The sequence below is a fragment of the Populus alba genome, chromosome 8, assembly GCF_005239225.2.
Source record: "Populus alba chromosome 8, ASM523922v2, whole genome shotgun sequence".
NCBI lineage: Eukaryota > Viridiplantae > Streptophyta > Magnoliopsida > Malpighiales > Salicaceae > Populus > Populus alba.
The window spans coordinates 11133115-11156483 of NC_133291.1; the positions used below are offsets into that span (position 1 = coordinate 11133115).

Genomic DNA, 23369 nt, shown 5'->3' on the forward strand with positions numbered 1-23369 from the left:
CAAGTTAAAAAAATAGAGAAAAAGTTAATGATAATACATGCCTTGCACATATTAGTCGCTTTGTTATATTTGGACGACGCGTGTGGATGATTTTGGTGGTGGCAATCATTATTCTGTCACTTTATTTGATTCGTCTTAATGTCCTTTACCTTCCTGTGTGATACGTGTATGGTGGTTATAATTGGTTCGAATCCAATTTGGTTTTTTTTTTTTTTTCTCTTCTCTTTCTTTCTTATATTTTGTGTGCTGGTCAAGCAAAAAATTATATCAACCATTTAATTTCTTTTTTTTTTGATTCAGTCACTCTTCTCTTAATTGCAATTGTTTTATTTACATTGATTATCTATAATTGGATTTTATTTTTTATTTCATCTCTAGTGATTTGATTTTGTTATTTTTTTTTTATCAAATTTGGTCTTCGTTTTTATAATTACTATTTTTTTAAAATCATTTTCTTGAATGAATTGTTTTTTTTTTCAATTTTATCCCTCAATATTTATTTTCATTTAATTTTTATGTCAAATTTGGTCTCAATTCTTTTAATTGCTATTTTTTTAATCATTTTATTTATTGATTTTTTTTTTTTTGCAATTCTATCCCTAAATATTCAATTTCATTAAAATTTTCTCTGAACATTTAATTTCATTTGATTTTTTTGTCGAATTTAGTCACAATTTTTTTAATTGCTATTTTTTTTATTTTGCATTGTTTTTTTTCATTGACTTTTTTTTTCTTCTAACTTTCACCCCTCGATATTTGTTTGATAACGAATCTTACTTTTTTGTTATTTTGGGTTTGCCTTTAATAAGGTCATTTCAATCTTATGACTTGGGTCATAGATCTAAGATATTAGCCCAAGTCGACTTTGGTTTTTTTTAAAATAATTTTTATTTCAAGTTGGATGGTTAAATTGAAAAAAAGGGAAAAAAATTCTACAAAAGGAAAAAAAAAATCAAAAGAATGAGTGCTAAAATGAAAATAAAAAACATAAACTTTGATTGAATGGCAAAACTAAAAACAATTAAAACTCTAACAAAAGAGCCAAAAATCAAAATGAAAGATCAAAATAATAAGGATCAAATTAGAAATAATAATATATGACAAATTATAATTGAAGGATTGAATTGAAAACATAAAAAAGACTTTTGTAAAAGGGCCAATGATGGAAATAAAGCCATCCAAAACACAAGGACTGGAATTGAAAAACAAAAGAAATAGAGGATAAACATGTAGTTGTTAGAGAACCAATTCAATTCAATAATTTAAGCTGTTAGATAATGTTTCAAGATATGATTAATATTTTTCTCTAACACATCCTATAAAGTGAAAGCCTTTTGATCTTGAAACTTGCATATGGTCACATTATCTTGTGCTTAATTTTTATCCAATAAATGAAAAAAGTGAGATTTAAACTCGTGATTATTTGGTCATTAAGGTTTTGATACCATATCAAAGAACCAATTCAATTCAAAAGCTTACACTGTTAAGTAAGATTTCAACATATGATTTATATTATTCTTTGATAGTAGTTATGCTGGGAGAGAGAGAGAGAGAGGAAGGAAGGAAAAAAAAAAATGCTAACTGGTGATAAACCATCCATCAACCGTCGTTAAGCGCCACATCAGGAAAAAAGGGATGTGGTGGCACTTCTAAGGATACGACGAAAGACTAGGTTTGGGCAATTAGTGGCGTCGCACATGCCACCTTTTTTTATACATCTTTCCATCATATTTGCAGATATCCATTCATTATATTTTGTGGATGTGTTCGACATTGTGTAATATTTTTTTATGACGTGAGCTTATTCAGTTAGTTTCATTTGTATTTATCATTTAAGTCATGAGCTTTTTACAATTGATTTATCTTTTATATTTTTAAATAAATAAGTTTAGAAAACACAATCGAATGAATGCCTTATCTTTTACTGTTTTTTTTTTTGTTATTGTTAAGGGTTTTTTATTTATTTAAATAAATGATTATCGATTTATTTATCTTGATGATTGTATAGGTTTTTCAATTTACACTTTGATTTTTTTATGTAAAAAACACATTTTAAAAGCCTACATACTTGATATTTTTTTGATAAGAAAAAATTTACAACCCATGCTTTGCCGCAGGTTAAATGGCTAGTATAAACTATTGAAACTTTATTTAATACCTTACAAATTTAGTTTATATAATTTTTTTTAATATAATATTAAAGTTTTAATGATTAAACAGTTATAAATTCAAAACAAAATATTTAATATTTGTTTTTAATTAAAATTAATTAAAAACACAAGATAATATAATTATTATAAATTTCAAGTTTAAAAAGATTATAATTAACAATAAATAATACATATCAAATCTTAAAAATTCATCTAACTAATTAAATTTCTAGATTAAAATGTTACTTCACATTTACATTTACTATTCAACTTAATCTTAAAGCCGTGAAACACCAGGATTCTTTTAGATTTTCCCCCTTCATGTCAGAGCTATAAAGTTAGAAAAAAAGCTCAGTGAACAGGGAGCATAATAAGAACAAACCGTCCCGAATTACGATCCTTCTCCAACTCGATGATGGGAACAATTTCATGTATACATGTCTTTTTGGAACAATAAGAGCACTTCGATTTTTTTTTTTTTAATATCAACCACCGCTACGTGTGGTGTGCCGGTGATTCTGATTTATCAATCGGAAGCGTTTTGGATTTTGGGAGAGAAAATCCTTCACGACACAAGCACTAGTAAACATGGATCTGCATCCAGTTATCCGTTGTAATCAAATTTAAAATTTTCACAAGTCGGTGTTTTTTTTTGTTGAGAATTTTACCTTGTTGCCATCACACCTTTCAAGCGTAGCTTGTAGGGGTCGTGGCTCGGTTCATCTCCGATTAAAATAATCTTTAAATTTTCTCGACTCCTTGGTCCGACTAGACGGAATAACCAATGGATTTTGAAATAGAAGGGCACTTCCGTCAGATGAAAAAGACGGATTTCTTAAGAATATTTACTTTATTTCTCTTTAAATATCCATTCCCTTGTCTTGTTGTTGTCTTGTTGGGCCCCACAAAACGTCCCAAATTCTATGGGCTAGTGGATGGGCCCATGTAATCCTCCACCTCCGAACATTATTCCGTACAGTGATATGGGCTCAGTACTTGCTTTTGAACTTTGACCGACTGATATTTTAAGATCCAAAAACAGCTTTGATGGCATCTTGATCCTCTTGAAAGCGATACTCGGCAGATAATGCCAGTGAGAAATGCTTTTTCACATCGGTTAATCCAATCATGAAGGTTAGAAAAAAAATGATCACATGATTTTCGTAAGGCGATGGCTTTGCTTTGCCCGCTGCATGAATGAAGCTTGAAAGGAAAGGGTTTCACTTTCACTTTATGATTTTATTGGAGATTACAAAAGGTGAGCTTGCTTGCTGGGACATCGAGAGCAAACCATCATCCATTCTGCTTTCCCTGTGTGTGCCATACCTTATTGATGTCTCCGTTTTGTTTATTTTTATGCATCTCTCGAGTCCAAGTACGCGTACATGTGCACGTTATCACAAACATTTTCTCATTGAAACTTCTTCTCCATTTCCTACCCTGTTTTTCTTTTTTCCTCCTTTAGTTCAATCTAGGCGCCAAATTTGAACACGCACGCATATAGATTAAGAGTTAACAGACCATATTCGTCACCAATCAAACGAATGTTCAAGACACTTTCAAACTGATAAGAAACAGTACTGACAATTACTTATCCAGGTCACCTTTTTGCCGTGATTGAGATTCCAGGCACGCACCACCAAACTTTTCACACAAGGGTTAGGTCGTCGGTGTCTCGTGCGAAAAGAAAAGCTCAATTTGGAACATATTCGGGTTCTCATACCCTTTGGCATTTATTTATTGATTTATTTTTTATCTAACTTCTTGGTTGAAAACATCAAGCAATAAATTATACTACTGAAACAATCAGGAATCAGGAATTTGGAGCAGCAGGCGTTAATTCATATGAGATTCTGTGCCAAACGTTGGCAAAAGAATTGGCTTTCAAGGAGTTGGATTCTTTAACATCTCCTTCTCATCCATCAACCCAGAGTTGACTGTGTTTTGCGTTGGCCTGTGGGAGTGGAAGGAACAGAGAGAAGACTCTGCGGGTTCTGAATGTGTTGGATTTTTCGGACTCCGAGAGTTACTTTTTCATATTTAAAAGTGTTTGGTGGAGCTTTGTACTGGCTTCTTTTAATTTTAAACTATGTGTCAAACACAAGACAAGGACAAGAACATATGTTATACAGCTCAATCTTATATCTGTCAAGTCCAGTCTATTTCCATTTGCGCTATTTTGTATAGCCTTTTGCCATAACGTGGATTTTTTTTTATGCTCCACGTAATATTACAGATGGGTTCTTCCGAGCCCATGGTTTAAAGAGATTGCCCCCTGATTTCTTGAGGTACTGGCCTGCTCAAAACAAGCCCAGCAATATCCCTCTTCGACTAACCAATCACAGAACCCGTATTCCATGTCGCCACATCATTAAACCCTAGTACAATCTCACTGACGCATCTCTCTCTTCAAAGCTGAAGCTGGTGGATCCCACCCACATGTCTATGGCCCTTCTGTCTTAAAAGAAAAAACGATACATGATTAAAAATGAATATTTCTCATTACATGGGGTTTTCTGCGTATGTGAATTTTATTAAAAATTAAAAGGAACCTTTGTTATTATTAAAAATAATAATAGAAACAATTGTTTTTCTTGTCACACCTGATGGAGCCACTCACAAATTAGGTTGAGCTATTAACCTTAAGTTCAGGCAGTAATACTTTGCCTATTTATGTAGTCTCTTCCATTTCAGCTTTCAAGGATTAAAATATCGTGCAATTAAAGTGTGTTTGGAGCTGACGCTCTCCGATTATTATAATTTATAAGTTAATAATTGATTCGACACTAAATGATCCCATAGAGATCTTGAATTGACAATAAATAGGAACCTGGAATTATTATATTGTTGCTATATGCGTATTTGGCTGGTAATAGCTGTTGGGTGGGGAATGCAAAACACGTTTGGATTATAGAGAGGAAGGTATGATAGAGTTATCAATCGAGGAAGAGGCACGCCCACTGGAATCAAGGACTTGCCAGTTGCCATCAATAATGTCAGTCTATCAATGCTCGAGTTAAAAAGATTTCGGATTAAAAGAAAGAGCTGGCTGAGATGGATCCAGTTGCTGGCCTTGCAGCTATAGTTTGATTCTCCTCTAATTGTGCTGCATTCGACTTGTAAATAGGGCTTCTATGAGTATATATGTGATCGAAGTCACATTAAGCGGTAAAAAAATTGAATCAGCAATTTGTAGCCCAAAGGATATTATACCAAGTTTTGTCATTTCTCGTTAACCATATTCTAGAAAATAATACAAGCTGATGTATCACTTACTGAATCAATAGTATTTTGAAAACACCATCTACAGCGCAGACAAATCCATATCCTCTTTCATCGTTAGCTTAGCTAGACTGGAATGGTATGACTGGCTTTCGGGAAAATGAGACGCTGCTAGGGCAGTACGAGCCAACGTCCTCGTACGGTTCAGGCATGACCCTTGAAGCAGTTCAACACTGGAAATTTTACCTGTTTAAGGGGAGCTCTCGATAACCGGGGAATTACTGTTGAAAAAAAATATTTAAACCAGATGTAAGAAGACAGAAAAAATTCCTAAATTTATTGGGTAAACTGTCACTGACAGCAACGGGAATAGCTGTCGCCTTGTTCACTTTTCAATTGCATTGTTAATTGTTGTTTTTTACGGACAAAATCACCGACGGATTGAAAAGTATTTGGCAGTGAAAAATTCAATTAATTTAAAAGTTTCTTTAAATATTAGCACATGCACTGACGGATTTCATGGTGATTGTTGGGACTCAGACGGAAATTCGTCGGTAATTTCAGTCAGCTAGACGCGCAGATAAGGCAAGAGTAGACAATTCGCATCAATATCTTTTTTGATAAGTTTATTTTTAATTAATATGCGATGTTTTGTAGCTTCACTGGTAAGATTTTTTACCTTTTTTATGATGTTTTTCACTATATTTGTCAAAGAGTAGTTGATTTATTTAATAAAATTTTTAGCAAGCAACTTCATTTTTTTCATATGAATTTTTTTAGTTGAATATTAACAAAGTTTGAGTTGATTTTCTTTTCGCCCAAGCCTAGTGTTTTGATCCATCTGTCCACTCTGAGAACAAGTCCAGCATAGTTCAAATTAATTACATATCAACTGACCCTTGAAAAATCCATCGTTCAGCAACTCCCTGTTGGTTTTCTGAATTCCCTTCCAATATAGGTTCCTCCCACTTCCTTAAAAATGGGCTGTCTTCATCTGCAACACACTGTTGTAACATCAGAAGCATCCCATTCTCCTGCCTAATGTCATCCTGCACGTGTTTTCTTCGGTGAGCACAATTGCCTATGACAGCAACCAAGTCCCTCCGAAATCCTTTATATGGACACAATTCAGGGAAGTATGAAGTAGTTGCTTCTTGGTTATCAGCCTGCCTCAAGGCTTTCCTGATTTTTGCCGGAGGCCCTAGTTCACGAAGCAGGCATAAGAGCAAATCAAGAAGTCCAGATGAAAAAAGCGTATCAACAACATCAACCAAATCCTCGTCAATGCCATCTCAACCATTGGTAGCACATATATCTCTTAACATGGCGAGTGAGTAACCAAGGAGACAAGGACACCAATCACAGCAGATCCTGTCGGAAGCCCAGATTCACCTCTTGAACCAAACTCAATGGCTTCAACTGATTTATTGAAAATTCCAAAAATGCACAAAGCTAAATGGTTGAGGATGGTAATCTCCTTCAGTCGCTCATTCAAAATCTCTGACACAACATTCAAAGATATGCTTGTTCAGTCAAAAATGGATCGCCACTCAAACTAATTTCCTCTCCATTATCACAATCACTACCCACACCATATAATCTTGACAAGAGTCGAGGGAGGTGAACATCCTCTAAACAAATCCTCGAGAGAAGCAACTTCAGCCAATCTTCTCCAAAATCAACTGGTCAAACAACAACATAAAATAATCATAAATACAATACAAAAAAAAAGTGATAGATAATAGAATACTTAAAGGCTAGCATGATTGTGCAGAATAATCAAAATATTACCTGAAGATGCAGTCCGAATAATTTCAGTGACAGTAGGCAACCCTGGATCTCCACAAAGCTGGGAAACTAATTCACGGCTTCCGACACAAGAAGCATAAATAATCATAAAAAGAGGATCACAAGTCTCCCAACTCCGGACTTTTGCAAGCACGGGGCGAAATTAGGAGGATGGCAAGGGCCCCGATCATTCTTAGGAATTTTTTTTTCCGGTCGCCTCCTTTAACAAATTAGATTTTTAAACTTAAAAATAAAAATTCTTAAATTTTTTCCCTCCTGAATTTTTTTTCTTTAATTTGAGACTCCCAAACTAAATTTTCTAACTCCGCCTCTTATTAAATATAGCATAGTTTTCTTTTCCAAACTAGAAGGATTATCATTACATTTTTAAATTTCCTTTCCTTTTCTTTTCTTTTTAGTATCTTGGCTATTGTTATTGTTTCTAAAATTTCTTTAGTATTTTTTTTAATAAAGTTGATTATTTTGGATAACTTTATTTACTAGTATTTTTACGTATTGTTTATAAATACAATTTAGTGGCTATTATTGATACTTTAGCTTCAATTTTGTTACATTTTCTTTATTTTTTTTTAATTTTTTTTTGGGATAGTATATTGTGTCTCCATTTTTTATGGTATGGTTGATTGCCTTTTGAAGGATTATCTCCTTTTCTTTTCTATTTATTTCTTCCACATGTATACCCTAGTTCTTTCTTGTCTTTTGGGCTAAGGCTCATACACTTAGGGAAATGATTTAGAACTTGTAAGATGGGATTGGTGATTTTTCATTAAAAAACTTATGATTTCTTTTAGTCATAAGAAGACATGAAATTAGTTCCGAATATATCTTGAAATTATGTTCTTTATATTATTGTTGCAGGACAATATTTGAGGTATGAAAAGTAGGGAATTTATTCTCTAATATTTGGTATTCTGTGATATTTTCATCATATAATTTTAGTTGTGAGATAATTTTAAAAATAACAGAATTATATTCACTAACCATTTTAAAATCTTATAACTTTAGGTGCAACCAATCATAACAAGCTTGAGAGAGTGGTAAATTTTTGGTGGTTATATATTTTCTTTAGATTTTGCCACAAAACAAGAGGATATTTTATTGTGAGGTATTCGACTTTTAATCATTCATTGAGATGGTGGTGAATAAAAATCATTGCTTTTGCACAATCTTGCAAGGATGCATTATTTTTTTCTTTGATGGTCTCTCCAAAATTCATAGCTTCCAAATGAATATTAGCGTCAAGGATCCATGAAAAAAAAGTTATTCCTAGATATATCAAGAGCGATAAATTCAAGTTTTGTCAGATTCGACATTATTTATAAAAAAGAAGCAACTTATTAAATAAAATCATGAATATAAAATAAAATAAAAATTATTTTTTTAATACTGTTATTCAGTTCTTTAGAAATACTATTTATTCAAGAGCTGTATTTAATTTATTTAATTTTTGATAAACTTACAATACTAGTTCTTCAAGAACTTTAAATTTTGATAAATAAAAAGAAAAGAAAATTTATCAAAATAAGTTATAGAGCCAAATATATTTCATAAAGTATAAACAATACTAAACAAAGAAAATATTAAAATTAATACAAGCCACGTAACATAATACTTTATGTGTGCCAATATTTCAAATTAAATGGAGTGATCATGCTGATAACGTGTTAATAAAATAAAAAATAAGTAAAAATATATATATTCAGAATAAAACCTTAAAGAGAAGTTCATACACTTTTTATATATTATTCCTAATAATTATTATAATATAAGACAAAAAGTCTATTTATAGCATAAAAAAAATAAGAACATTAAATACATTTTAAAACTCCAAGTGTCATGAAAAATAGAAAAAACAAAACCAAAAAATCATAAAATTTAAAAAATTCTAAAATATATGTTCAATATATATAATTATAGATTTTATAATAATACATATCTTCTTGTGCTTTCGTGATAAATATGAATTAGATTTAGACGCGTCTATTTCATCAAGGAAAGGGAAAATAAAATAAAATTAATGCCCTTTCAAAAATTTCCAAACAATAAATGACAATTGTGGGTTTTGACGTATGCCATTAGCTTTTCGGAAATAATAACGGGACTTCCAAGAAAACTTTGCTTTCACCTCTTCTTCCTGCCTCTGAATCTGGCTGTAATATTGGCCGAATTCAGTATAGAAGCCGTCGTCGCTGTCAAAAAATAATACTTTTTTTTTAAAAAAAAAAAAAAAAAATCAAGTCGACGGATTGAAACTGAAAGAGATGGCTTTTTCCTTGTAAACTACTTGCTGTGTTGAATCTTTGAATTCTAAATTTCTAACGAGGAAAGTTCTTTGAATCCCGTTCTTCGCGCGCCGTCCTTTTTTACTTTCTTTCTTTACGATGAAGATTATGATCAAATCAAATTATACATCAATTAAAGTTAAATTTATTTATCGTTTAAAAACATTATATTTTTAAAAATCAACCCAAAACATCAGTAAATAATATTACAAGAAAAGCTAATTGACATGGTCTTTTTACAAGAGCTTAATTATTATTCATCTTCTCATATCTTATTATAAATTATAATAATAATTTTTTAAAAAAATTTTAATTTGAACCTTGAACTTTTTTTTTACATAATTAAACCTTTTTAGCTTAAATTCAAGCCAATTGCATGTTTTTTTAGGGGTGATGGTTGAATTAAAAGATAAAAGACTGAAATGATAAAAAGAGGATTAAATTGATGGTAGATATGTAATTTGTTTGGAAATTTCATTTTCATTCCCGATTCTTTTAAGCAATTAGGTTATCTGGTCCCTATAATTTTTAAAAAATACATTTTGATATTAAGCTTTATTTTATATTTTTAAATTATTTTTTGGATGAAGAAGAGAGAAGGGGTCGACAAATTTCGGTTCAGAAATAGAGAGTTATCGTTGGGGAAGCTTTAGGGCACTAAAGTGCACAATATTTGTATAAAAAGGTTCCATACAACGAAGGAAGTTAAGATTATGTGTTTTTTTACCTTTAAAACACCTAAAAAAATGTATTCGAGCTCATGAAGATTTTTGGTTTAAGTTTAATTTTGGGTTTTTTAGGCCATGATTTGATTTAATAAGGTTCCTCGAGTATTTTTTAGGTATTTTTGGTAAAAAAAAAGTTGAAAATGAGTTTTTTGATGGAAAAAACCATGGACCCCATTTTTCAACTACCACAATGTTCAAATTCTTGGATTTTAGATAGCGTGTAGTCTTTTTTTTTTTTTTTAAAAAAAAAAAGCAATAGGATGAATAACATGTCGTGTATGGTGTTTTCAGACTAATGACCTGAGTTAAGATCTGACATCTTTTTTTGTCTTTTTTGTTTTGATATCATCGTTTAATATTATTATTTTATATGTATATATATAAAAAATAGTTTTTTGGTTTTTTTTTTATCGAATTATCCTAACATCATAACATAGAACATAAGTTTGTCAGGTTAATTCCAACTAGCTTGCCTTAGTGTCTAGATTACATGTCTACCGTGTTGGCTTGATCTCATTATTTTTTTTTTTAATTTTTTTAATAGTTTTTATATTTTTAATTTAGATTTTTTTATATTTTTTAAAATGATTTTTGAGTTTGTATTTCACTTAATGATTTTTTTTTTGCTTATTTAATAACCAATCTTGACTTGGGTTCATAGGTTTGAGAAGTTTACCAACTGATAGATATATGTTTTTTGTTTTTTGATCCTTTAATTATTTTTATTAATTTTATCATTTAATATTAGATTAATTTTTTTTCTTTATGTAGTGATTATTTATATAAGTTGGTGCTTAATTTTGTGGCTATATATTTTTATCATATAATTATAAGAATAGTTTATAATTTTTTTATTAACTCAATAAAGTCAATGGCATGAATTATTGAATGGCATGAATTATTGGGAGACCGAGATAGATCTAATCTATCATTGTTTAAACAATTTTTTTTTTTTTTGCCTAAAAATGGACTAAGAAAATGTAGAAATGGACTAAGTTTATCCTAAAAATATTCCCTGGAACACACTGTTGGAACAAGCATTTATGCCTTCCCGATACCAACGTGATTACGGGCCGTACATGTATATAATTTCCTTGACAAATTTTATAAAAACCATCAATAATGTCTTAAAAAATTGCCAATTCATTCATTTTCTCGGCGAAAGCTTTCGGTGAAGTATTAAATCCTACAGATTTAAATCATGCAATTAAAGATAGCAAAAAGACATGCTCGGACCTTCGGCCATCAAATTTGATGGATGAGCATGTGAAAAACGATGACCGACCAAATCTAATCATACTTCTCTACCGATGTAGTACTGACATGTTTGGATCATGGACCGGATAAAATTGGAGGCACAAATTCGATAGAGTGCGAGATAACATCTTTTTGGTTGGATTATTAGTTTTATTGTCGATTTTCCCCGACACAATTGAAATCTCAAAATCTCACATGGAAACATAATAAAATGTAGGGTCCTCGTACTAGAAAAATCGTACTCGTCACTTTATAGGGTGGGGCAGGTTTGGTTTGTATGTAATATTTGGTAGAAGTTAATTTTTGAAAGAGATTTTTACTTCAAAATATATTAAACTAATAATTTATATTAATAAAATCTAAAAAAATTATTTAAAACAAGAAAAATATTTAAATTTTATTGAAATTTTATTTTAATATCATAATAAAACTGTAAATATTAGAGTCATGGATTTATTGAATCAATTAAAGGAACAACCTTGTATTGGATAATTGCTTTTTAAAAAATCCATGGATTTAATAATTATTTAATCAGATCAATTAAAGTTTAAAAAGGGTAATTTCTAAACTAGATGAAAATAAAACTCGATCCCAACTAGATTACAGGTTAATATGATATCAGATTGATACACAGTGCAGGGCAGATTAATAATTATTAAATAAAAAACAGAGAAAAAGGAACCTGAAAACTGGTCCAGGTTCATCCTCCCAATTCTCCAGTTCCTATATAAATGCAATGTCTCTCGCTGTCTCCTACTCAAAGCCAAATCTGCACCATCAGGCTTGCACTTACCAAGCATTTCTTTCTCATATTTTACTAGTAGTTTTCCAAAGTACCCTCGTCTGCTTCATTAATCAACTGCCCTCCCAGAAATCAAACTTGGAGAGAGAGAGCAAATTGAGTAACCTGCTTCTCTCCACCAATGGCCACCATGTCTGCCCTCGTCGCCAAAACCTCATATCCTCCTCACTCTCTCCCAAAATCATTCAATACCCGTTTTAGCCCTACCCTCAAACTATCGTTTGCGCCCAAAATCCAATGGAAACGAGGCAGAATTCAATCCGGGTTGATCGACCCAGATGGTGGAAAACTTGTTGAACTATTCGTTGAAAAGTCGCAAAAAGATGCTAAAAAGAAAGAGGCAATTTCATTGCCTAAAGTGAAGTTAACAAAGATTGATACTCAATGGCTGCATGTTTTGAGTGAAGGGTGGGCAAGTCCTCTCCGCGGATTCATGAGAGAATCCGAGTTCCTCCAAACTCTTCATTTCAACTCGCTCCGTTTGGAAAACGGGTCGGTTGTTAACATGTCGGTGCCTATTGTGCTCGCTATTGATGATTTGCAGAAGCAGAGCATTGGCGAGTCCAAGAGGGTCGCTCTTGTTGATTCAGATGACAACACTGTTGCCATCTTGAGCGAGTAAGAATAATTTTATCTTTGTTAAATTTGATGCTATTTGCATGTTTGAGTTGCGTTGGTGGAGGATGAATCCATGAAGTTTATATTTTTATATTTGTGTTTGAAAGTGATAATGAATTAGATTAAATTAATGTTTATATTATTATGATGTGATTTGTGCTTGGGCGTTCGTCTACTTTAGATGGAAGCACCCTCTTTCCTTTTCCGATCATGCTAGGACAAGTGTACAATAGAAAGAAATGTATAGCATGTCAAGTATTGTTCATAGTTGCTGATGTCCTACAAATTAGATGATTGTTCTGCAAGTTTTAATAGGCATATCCTTTGATGGTCTCATTTCTCATCCACCAACGGATGTGAAGTCATAGATTGTGTAAAGATTTTTGCTATCCAATTTGATTGATGTTGAAGAAACTTCTAATTGATTAACCTGTATCCTGATTTATTTAGTTGTTTCTTTCTTTCAGTGTAGAGATATATAAGCACCCCAAAGAAGAACGGATTGCGAGAACATGGGGAACTACTGCCCCTGGTTTACCTTACGTTGAAGAAACCATAGTTGGATCTGGAAACTGGCTGATTGGAGGGGACTTGGAGGTGATAGAACCAATCAAGTATCATGATGGTCTCGATCATTTTCGATTGTCTCCTGCAGAACTCCGTGAAGAATTCACTAGGCGCAATGCCGATGCTGTCTTTGCATTCCAGCTCAGGAATCCTGTGCACAATGGGCATGCTTTACTCATGACAGATACTCGTAGACGGCTTCTTGAGATGGGATACAAGAATCCCATCCTTTTGCTTCATCCATTGGGAGGCTACACAAAGGCAGATGATGTTCCACTTAGCTGGAGAATGAAGCAACATGTGAAGGTATGTCCGTCCCCCCCCCCCCCCGTCTTTGTCTCCACATGGATTCGATTGTTGTTGAGTTATTTTATCCAGACTAAACAAGGAGATGCTGGAACCTGAATTATGTTTGTTTTCCATGACTTTTACAGTGTATTCTTGTTTGAGATATTTCTCCCAGAAACTTTCCTGTTTCCCAATAGCTTAGTCTAATACTGATTTTGTTTGATGATGATGATAAATTCTTAGGTACTTGAGGACGGTGTTCTTGATCCAGAAACAACTGTGGTCTCAATATTCCCATCTCCCATGCACTATGCTGGTCCAACTGAGGTGCAGTGGCATGCAAAAGCTCGGATTAATGCAGGAGCTAACTTTTACATTGTCGGCAGGGATCCAGCTGGAATGAGCCATCCAGTTGAGAAAAGAGATTTATATGATGCAGATCATGGGAAGAAGGTGTTGAGTGTGGCCCCTGGACTTGAGCGGTTAAACATCCTTCCTTTCAGGGTATGTATTTTGTTGTCATCAAAATCATTGATATTGCACATGTAACCTTGATAGTAATTTGAAAAAAATCGTGGTTGTTGCAATTGGATGCAGGTTGCTGCATATGACAAGACTCAGGGTAAAATGGCATTCTTTGATCCCTCAAGGCCCGGAGACTTCCTCTTTATTTCTGGAACAAAGGTATGCAGCCCAACGTATTTTTCATTTTCTGATTGTCTAAAAGATATTGGAAATAAGACAAAATAAGAGGAAAAAGTTTCGGACCATGTGAAACAGAGGGAGTAACTTCGTATTTTTGGTTTATATAATTAATGTCTATCCTTTTGCTTCATGTGACAACGCTTACTTGTACCCTGCAGATGAGAACACTTGCAAAGAACAAAGAGAACCCTCCTGATGGATTCATGTGCCCTGGTGGCTGGAAAGTGTTGGTTGAATACTATGACAGTTTGAGTCTGGCAAACAACGGCAAAGTCCCAGAACCTGTTCCAGCTTAGATGGAGTTCAGGATTTGCTGTGCCATACTTGTTATGCCATCTGATTGGGAGAAACTTTGAAACTTATTTATCTCCATCTTATGGTCCAGCGTTTGCATAGATTCTCTGTTCAGATCTCTAATAAAATCACGAGGCACTGGAGCAGGGACAAAAAACTTGCCTCAATTTGTAATTAGATTGCCCGCTGTGGCATCTCGCTTTGGCACACTAGCATGTGTGCTGGATGCGTTGTAACATAGTGCGGCTGTGCTTCTATAAAAGACATAGTTGGGGTGTTTGTTTAATGTTTTTGGGACATAGTTGTGGTGCATTGTATCACATGCACTGAAAGAAGCCCTAACGAGGGATGCTCGTCGCTTGAGCTACCAATTTCCTGCACCTGTTTTAATGTGTGTTCTGGAGTGGTAGACCTTTATCATTTCAGCAGGGATCCTTTCCTTCAGGTCTTTGCATCCACGTCATTTGGAATCTGTCGTCGTTCCACTGGATATGGAAGCCACACATCAGACCTGATTAATAATGCATTCCAGCATTCCATGTTCGTGATAAATAACAGTGAGTTAGCACTGAAGCAACGGCTTTGTGCAGCTCACTTGTTGCGAGGAGCCAAGCACACTGAGGACGGGGTTTTATTAGAATTAGCTTTTCGAGAACAAATGGACGGAGAAAAGTTGTGAGCTTCTTGCCTTCGAGGACAACGAATTGGCTAGGAATGAAAATCCAATCATCAAGAGTTTGCAGGAAGAAGGGAAATTAATGAAGCGATGATGCCTGGAAAAGCACTTTGAAATCGGGAGAGCAAAATTGATTGCAAATTGTCCTGCATTGATGTTGGCAAGTTCGAGATCAACAACACATGTTTTCGGGGAGAATGGTATTGTTTATACTTGAGATAGCTGGTTTAAGACAACTACATCTGATTTGTGAACAATTTCAATTTGATGGAGGTGTGTTTTCTAGGATTGGCTACACGTAATTTGATGTATTAAGGCACTTCTAGTTATTAAGTATATATAAACCAAGTTGTCTCCACACTGGAAATAGGAACTACACCAAGGGACTTAGTGGGTATGCTGAGTATTTGGCTACCATAATTTGGCTTCCATCCCCTGCTTGGTAAGATCGACCAAGTTGTGCAGTTTCATGCACTAGCAAAACAAAGCAAGAAACAAGCAACACACGCGCCTTTATTAATGTTCAGAGCATAATGTCTGATGTAATACAACAAATATAACCATGATTCGCCAACATCCAAATCTAATTACAAACAATATATCATCTTCCCAGGAAGCTATAAAATAAATACAATAAATAATTCATGATCTGTTTTTTTTTTTCTTAGGGGTGAAAAAAGAATAAAAGAATCACGTGTCTTCTACGGTTTATTCCTCCAAGTGAGATAGCTGAAAATTGGTTTCTCTGGAACAGGTATGCACTTGACAACCCAACAAATTGGCCAAGATAGTGCTGCGGTTCCGATACATGCACCCCATTGGCCCCAGTTCAACCTCTCCGTGTCAGCAAATTTCTTCAAAAATTCTACCATTAACACCTGTAAGAGAATGGTTATTCCAATGATTCCCAAAAACAACTTGTTCTTATGGATCCCTTTGAAAACATTCTTCTCCTCCAGCTTCCTTGCATTGAATTCGTTGAACACCTGGCACAGGACAAAAATGTTGAAGATCAAAGTATCATTTACCCTTTCTGTCACTCCAAAGATGGATTCTCCCTTGAATTGAAGTGTCAAGAGGATTGCTATCTGATACAAAGCTTGAGACAGGAGGTTCCTCCACATGATGTTGGTGATGAGAGGTTCAGTCCTGCCCACAGGGGTTTTTTCCATGAGCTCCTGGGTGGGCTGCTCAGTAGCTAGAGCCAGAGCACCCAATGTGTCCATAATCAGGTTCACCCACAGCAACTGGACCGCTGTTAGTGGCACTTCTCCTGCTGAAACTGCTGCTACAAAGTTTATAACAAGAGCAGCAACATTTACTGTGAGCTGGAACTGAATGAATTTCTGTATGTTGTTGTAGACACACCTACCCCACCTCAAAACCGTGGCTACAGAAGCGAAGTTATCGTCCAAAATGACAATATCTGAACTTTCTTTAGCCACTTCAGTGCCTTGAATTCCCATAGATAGTCCTATATCAGCTTCCTTCAATGCCGGTGCATCATTTGTGCCATCACCAGTTACTGCCACCACATGACCTTTTTGTTTGAGGCACTGTACCATGAGAAGTTTATCGAAAGGAGAAGACCTTGCCATCACACAGATTTTATCAACCTTCTCCATTCTTTGCTCATGTGTGTAATTTCGGAATTCTTCCCCTTCAACCACAGCTCCACTGATATTCTCCGCACCAGGCTTGAGTATTCCACACTCGATCGCTATGGCTCTTGCAGTGAAAACATTATCGCCAGTGATCATTTTGATGTTCACTCCAGCTCGTTGGCAATCATCAACAGCTTTCTTCACCCCAGGTCTACATGGATCCTTGATACCCACAAGTCCTAATAATGTCAAGCAGTCTTCTTTGAGCGTTTTGTCTTCCTTTCCATCTTCATATTGGTCCTCCGATATTTGTTTGTGTGCGAAAGCGATGCAGCGAAGACTACTAGCTGCCATATCTTGAATAATTTGCTTGAATGTATTCCTTCCTCTGTCATCCATTTCTTTCATTAATCCAGAAGCATCATAGTAACTCGAGCACATTGCTAGGATCATCTCTGCTGCTCCTTTCCAGTGAACGTGGATCGTGTGGTCTATTTTTTTCATGGACAAAACTCCACTCCTTTTCTTCTGTGAATTGAAGGCTTCGACTTGGAGAATCGTACAACTCTGCTTCATTTGCTCCATATCCATGTTCAGTTCAAGGACAGCCCAAGAAAGAATTGCTTTTTCAGTGGGACTGCCTGAGAACTCAAACTTGGATTCTGGACTTTCTCTGTAAATGCTACCAGTTGTATTTAAAGCAACCCCTTGCTTTATCAGTTCAAGAACATATGGAGAAACCGGAGAAGGATTGCTCTGCTCCATTGATTCTTGACCAAGCCAAAACTTTGTCACTGTCATCAGGTTCATTGTAAGAGTGCCTGTTTTGTCTGTACAAATGGTGGTGGCAGAGCCCATAGTCTCACAGGCAGGAAGCTTCCTCACCATTGCTTGATCTTTCATCATTCTTTTCATTGAATAAGCAAGAGTAAGCGTGACTGCCAATGGCAATCCTTCAGGAATTGCAACCACGATTATGGTCACTGCTGCAGCCACAATCCCCACCACCGCGTTCACTATATCATCAGCCTTGGTCTTGCCACCATTGAACTCCTTTTTGCCGCTCTCATCTTGCGTATTCCCTGTGAAGTAGCGAACCAACAAGACTAATAGAACAAGAAAAGCGACAGCCAATCCAACCTTACCTATTGATGAGGTTAGCTTATTGAGCCTAGCTTGTAAAGGTGTTTGTTCATTTGTGTCACGACTGATATGGCTCATCATTTCTCCCCATGTTGTGTTCATGCCAACTGAAGTAACAAGCATTTGACCGTAGCCATCAGCCACCTTGGTGCCAGAGACCAAAAATGGATTTTTTTTGTGATTGATTTCCACATGATCACTCTCTCCTGTCATGCTTGATTCGTCTAGTTGCAAGGAATGTCCATCGATGAACAAGCCATCAGCAGGAACCTGGTCTCCAATCTTTAAACAGACGACATCCCCCACAACAAGTTCAAATATCGAAACTTCTTGCCGCCGCCCGCTTCTCACAACATCAATTTTTATGTTATTGCTGATTTTCGACAACTTATCAAACTGTCTATTTTGTCTATAGTTGCTTATAGCAGAGACAGCGATAATAAGAAAAACAGCAACAAAAATGCTGCCACCATCATACCAACCTTCCTTTAGACCATGCTCTTTGATACCGAAACCAAGAGAAAGAGCTGCACATCCTAAAAGAATGGCTATAGTAAGATCTTTGAAAGCGTCCACTACAAAATGGAAAAAGCCCTTTGTTGGCGGTTTCTTATACGTGTTGGAACCAAATGCCTGCTGTCGGCGATCAATGTCCTCAGGACCACCATAGATGCCGCCATCAATGTCGGTTCCAATGGCAGAAGCTATGCCGACAATGCCACCAAAATTCTCAAGTTGGTCGAGATCTTTCTTCTTAACAAGCTCTGAAAGACTTGATTGATGAATGTTGAAGTGGTCAGTGTCTAAATTAATGTTTAGCGCAGTGTAAGATGGAGAGGAAGAAACTTTGCTAGGCTTTTTCCTGATAACAGGTTTTTTGGATAGAGAGTATATGGTCCTGGAACAATAGATAGTTGCGAAAACTAAATGCCATCTTTTGTTGGGTTTGCTAAGGGTGGCAGGGACGTCAAGTAAACGCTCAATGCAAACCAAGTTTGCATGCAGAAGGGGGGACATAACGTCGAAACTCTAAAACTAGCAGAAAATGAAATGACAAGATTGAGAAACTAAAATGATATTTCACAAAGCAAAGGATAACTTCAAGAACTTGGAAGAAACCAATAATAAAGGAAGCGTAGAGGCGTATTATTTGAGTGCTAGAATAGACGAGGAGGAATTCTCAAGCTAGCTGTGACGATCAGGTTTTTGGTGTTCCCTCTTTGTTTCACGAGTTCCTTTTTTATAGCGATAATAGACGAGGAGGAATTCTCAAGCTAGCCGTGGGCTATGGCCCAATTAACTAATATTGATGAGAAAGACGGGTGGCACTCGGTTGGAAAAGATTGCTTGCAAGGATTGGATTCTTCTCTCAAGTTTGAAGTTATAATTAATTATCTTAAAACTTAATCTGATTTCGGGTGTTCATTATCCAGTACATATTATTGTATTGTGGATTCTTGACGACAAAGAATCGGTGCAGCGTGTTCAATTGTTATCTTAGTTCTGGGGTATTTTGACCGGTCAAAGCGCGGAAAGAAGGGAAAGGTCGAGGCGGGGTTCGCTTTTATGTCGATTGAAAATAATACCATCACCGAACCATATATGTTGTGTTGGTCACCTGCTCAAGAAAGAGAGAAGAAATAAATCCTAGGAAATTTCTGGGAAGTTCTTCGAATAATTTTTTATTTTTTTTGCATTAATTAAGACGGTTTAATCTCATGTTTTTCTAACTTTCATTTGTTCTACTTTAAAGTAAAATAATAATAATAATAAAAAAGCAGTATGTTTAATAAGGATTTTTTTAATATTCTATTTCATATCTTTTAGGAATGAAAGGTACTAAAATACTCCTTTAAGTTCAATCACTAGGTTGATGAACCAAGTTTTAAAACTTAAATCATTTTTATGGATAAAATTGAATAATTTTCTACTCGATATTAAATATTCTTAAAACTCAAATATAGTTTTAAATAATTAATTTTTTAAAATTTTTTTGAAAATAATATTTTATCATATAATTAATGTAAAGTAATTATAAAACACACTTAAACGTAAAGTACTAAATGATATTAACATTCAAATTGAAGCTAATATTTACAGTATTAAGATAAAAAAGTTAAGTTTTTAAAAATATTTATACTAAAAATATTCATTATATTCATTTTATTTTTTTATAAACAAGATCAAACTAGATTGGAAAAACTAAAAAGCTAAATCTAAACATTATTTTGAAATTTGATATATTACTCTAGCTTAATTTAATTTACAAAGATCAATTTTAAAAATCATAATTTTTAGCATATATTCAGTATTGTAGGACATAATATTTTTTAAAAATATTCATTACTTGAAAATATTTTAAAATATATATATTTTTTTATATTAACTCATCAAAATCATAAAAAAATAATATTTTATCATATAATTAATGTAAAGTAATTATAAACACACTTAAACATAAAGTACTAAATGATATTAACATTCAAATTGAAGCTAATATTTACAGTATTAAGATAAAAACAGTTAAGTTTTAAAAATATTTTATGCTAAAAATATTCATGGTAATCATTTGATTTTTTTTATAAACAAGATCAAACTAGATTGAAAAAACTAACAAGCTAAATTTAAACACTATTTTGAAATTTAATATATTACTCCAGCTCAATTTAATTTATAAAGATTAATTTTAAAAATCATAATTTTTAGCGTATATTCAGTATAGTATTGTAGTACATAATATTTTTTAAAAATATTCATTACTTGAAAATATTTTATAATATATATTTTTATTTTTATATTAACTCATCAAAATCATAAAAAAAAATACTGAAAAAAAATTAAAATAATATCTTCTTAAAACAAATATATTTTTAAAAACACTAAAAAATAAAAATAGAAACACTCTTGTACTAAATGAACGTTTGGAAACGCAGGCCAACCTATATTTTTAAAAAATTCAATTTGTTTTTGTTAAAAGTTAATTTTATTTTTTTTATGTTTGGGATTGTTTTGATGAGCTAATCTCAAAAATAATTTTTTAAAAAATAAAAAAAAATATTATTTTGATGCATTTAAACATAAAAAACACTTTAAAAAACAATCACAACTATTCTTCTAATTTCTAAACATGCCTTTAAGTCCTCGTTTTCATTTAATTGACGGGTAAGGGAATTACAAGCCTGGGTTTTGAAAAAAATTCATTCGGCAACATTATTTTTTTATGTTTTATGATGTATTAGAGAATTTTGGCTGATATATGATTGAAATGCCTGTTATGGTCGTTGCAGCGTTAAAAAAAATAACTTTATTTATAAAATTTTATCATTTTATCTATATCTATATTATGTATTTACAATCCATAGTTTAAAATTAATTACTTATAGATATTTGAATTTCAAACATCTTACAACCCATATAACTATAACTATTACATAACACTGTGATGGCATGTTTTGCTGAAAACACATTCTTGCTTGCCATCATGAGTGAGAATATATTTGTTTTTACTAATTTTTTTTTTAATTTTTTATGATTGTAAATCTTTTTAATATATTAATATCAAAAATAAATTTTAAAAAATAAAAAATATTATTTTTAATATATCTTCAATAAAAAAATATTTAAAAAAACAACCACCATTAAAATTACAACCATAACTACAAACACTAAGGCTGCGTTTGTTTCTCGAAAAGTGATTTTCAGGAAATCGCTTTCTAAGTTTTCCTGTGTTTGTTTGACATTAGAAAAGTTGGTTAACGGAAAATACTTTCTGGTAAATGAAAAACACTTTCTAGTTAGAAAAATTTAGCTTGATTTCAGAAAAGTATTTTCCTTTTATTTTGGACGGAAAACACTTTTTAAAAAGTTGTCAAAAATTTAAAAATATCATATTATTTACTGATTATATCAAATTTGATCCTCAAACTTTTGATTGCTATATATATTTTTGTTTTGAATATTTATTTTTCAATTTCATTCCTTGAAATTTAATTTTTATATTAACTTCGGTCCTCATTTTTTATTATTATTATTTACTTTTCTCTTATCATTTTTTAATATTTTTTATCTATCAAATTTGGTCCTCATTCTTTTAATTATTACTTATTTTATTTAAAATAATTTATGAAATTTTAATTATTATTATTTTAATTTTTTCATCTTTTAATTTTTAATTTTTTAGATTTGATCTCTATTATTTTGATTATTATTTATTTTAATTGAGATAATTTTATGAAATTATTATTTTTTTCAATTTCATTCTCATTCAACTTTTTAATTTGTAAGATTATTCCTTATTATTTTTATAAACTTGAAAAAAATAAAATATTAATAAGTTATTTTCTAGCTTATTTTTCATGACATAACTAAACACTGGAAAATGTTTTCCAACTTATTTTCCATTACACTACCAAACATCGAAAAATAATTCACTTTAAAAAAAACTATTTTTTCAGCAAACAAACAAGCTTAAATAAAATTGAGATTCCAAACCTGTTTGAAAGTGTTGTTGTAGTTGTTTTTCAAAATATTTTTTATTATGAAATGTATTAAAATAATATTTTTTTATTTTTAAAAAATTATTTTGAAAATTAACGTAATAAAATGATCTAAAATATAAAAAAAATATAAATTTTAAAACAAAAAAATTAAAATTTTTAAAAACATGTTCTTTAAAGGGAAACCACATTCTCAACGAAGTTGCTTGTGCAAGTGTAACGAAGAAAAGCAGGGACGTCTTTCTATATAGTTGTAAAAGAGTAAAGCAAAAGAAAAACCTAGAAATTCATAAGCAGATGAGTCGAAGCGAGCGGAAGGTTTGAAAAATGATAACAATTTCTTGGAAAGGATCCACCAATGACCTTTGCCCCGGCAACCCTGCAATACCATCTGAATTGCTATGCAAAGATTCTTCAAATTCGACGATGACATTTCACTGGTTTCGTCGTCTCTGTCCACGATTTAACTCGGTCAACCATATAATTTCCCTTTCCACAAGACTCTTGTATTTTACTCCAGATGGTTGAATTAATTCTCGAGCTACAAGAGAATAAGAAAGAATCTATCCTCTTCATCCGTCTCCTCCATATTTCAAATGCAGTCAGAATTGATTCCTGAGACGGCAACGTTCGAGTGGAAGGGGCCACGACTTCCAAGAGTTCATATTAGTCCTCACACACATATAAATTCTTTATATATGTCCACAAAGAATTATAAATTGTCTTTT

The 23369-nt window shown here is 32.9% G+C and overlaps 2 protein-coding genes across 2 annotated transcripts; one reads left to right on the plus strand and one right to left on the minus strand.

Annotated features, from left to right (window-relative positions):
• The first annotated feature begins 12193 nt into the window (after positions 1-12193).
• Positions 12194-15008, plus strand: LOC118056598 (ATP sulfurylase 1, chloroplastic). The gene is made up of 5 exons (XM_035068844.2): positions 12194-12868; positions 13336-13741; positions 13967-14227; positions 14321-14407; positions 14587-15008. The coding sequence occupies exons 1-5, from the start codon at positions 12372-12374 to the stop codon at positions 14722-14724; spliced, it is 1389 nt and encodes a 462-aa protein (XP_034924735.1). The 5' UTR covers positions 12194-12371; the 3' UTR covers positions 14725-15008.
• An 883-nt stretch (positions 15009-15891) lies between these two features.
• LOC118056586 (putative calcium-transporting ATPase 13, plasma membrane-type) lies at positions 15892-19360 on the minus strand. The gene has a single exon (XM_035068834.2). It carries the CDS (start codon positions 19160-19162, stop codon positions 16100-16102), a length of 3063 nt encoding a protein of 1020 aa, XP_034924725.1. The 5' UTR covers positions 19163-19360; the 3' UTR covers positions 15892-16099.
• Positions 19361-23369: the final 4009 nt, after the last annotated feature.

Bases quoted from the DNA above. Each gene is read 5' to 3' on its own strand.
- LOC118056586 (XM_035068834.2), bottom strand. From the start codon at position 19,162: ATGTCCCCCCTTCTGCATGCAAACTTGGTTTGCATTGAGCGTTTACTT.
- LOC118056598 (XM_035068844.2), top strand. From the start codon at position 12,372: ATGGCCACCATGTCTGCCCTCGTCGCCAAAACCTCATATCCTCCTCAC. The intron at 13,742-13,966 runs GTATGTCCGTCC...ATAAATTCTTAG, and splicing joins GAATGAAGCAACATGTGAAG to GTACTTGAGGACGGTGTTCT. The intron at 14,408-14,586 runs GTATGCAGCCCA...TGTACCCTGCAG, and splicing joins TCTTTATTTCTGGAACAAAG to ATGAGAACACTTGCAAAGAA.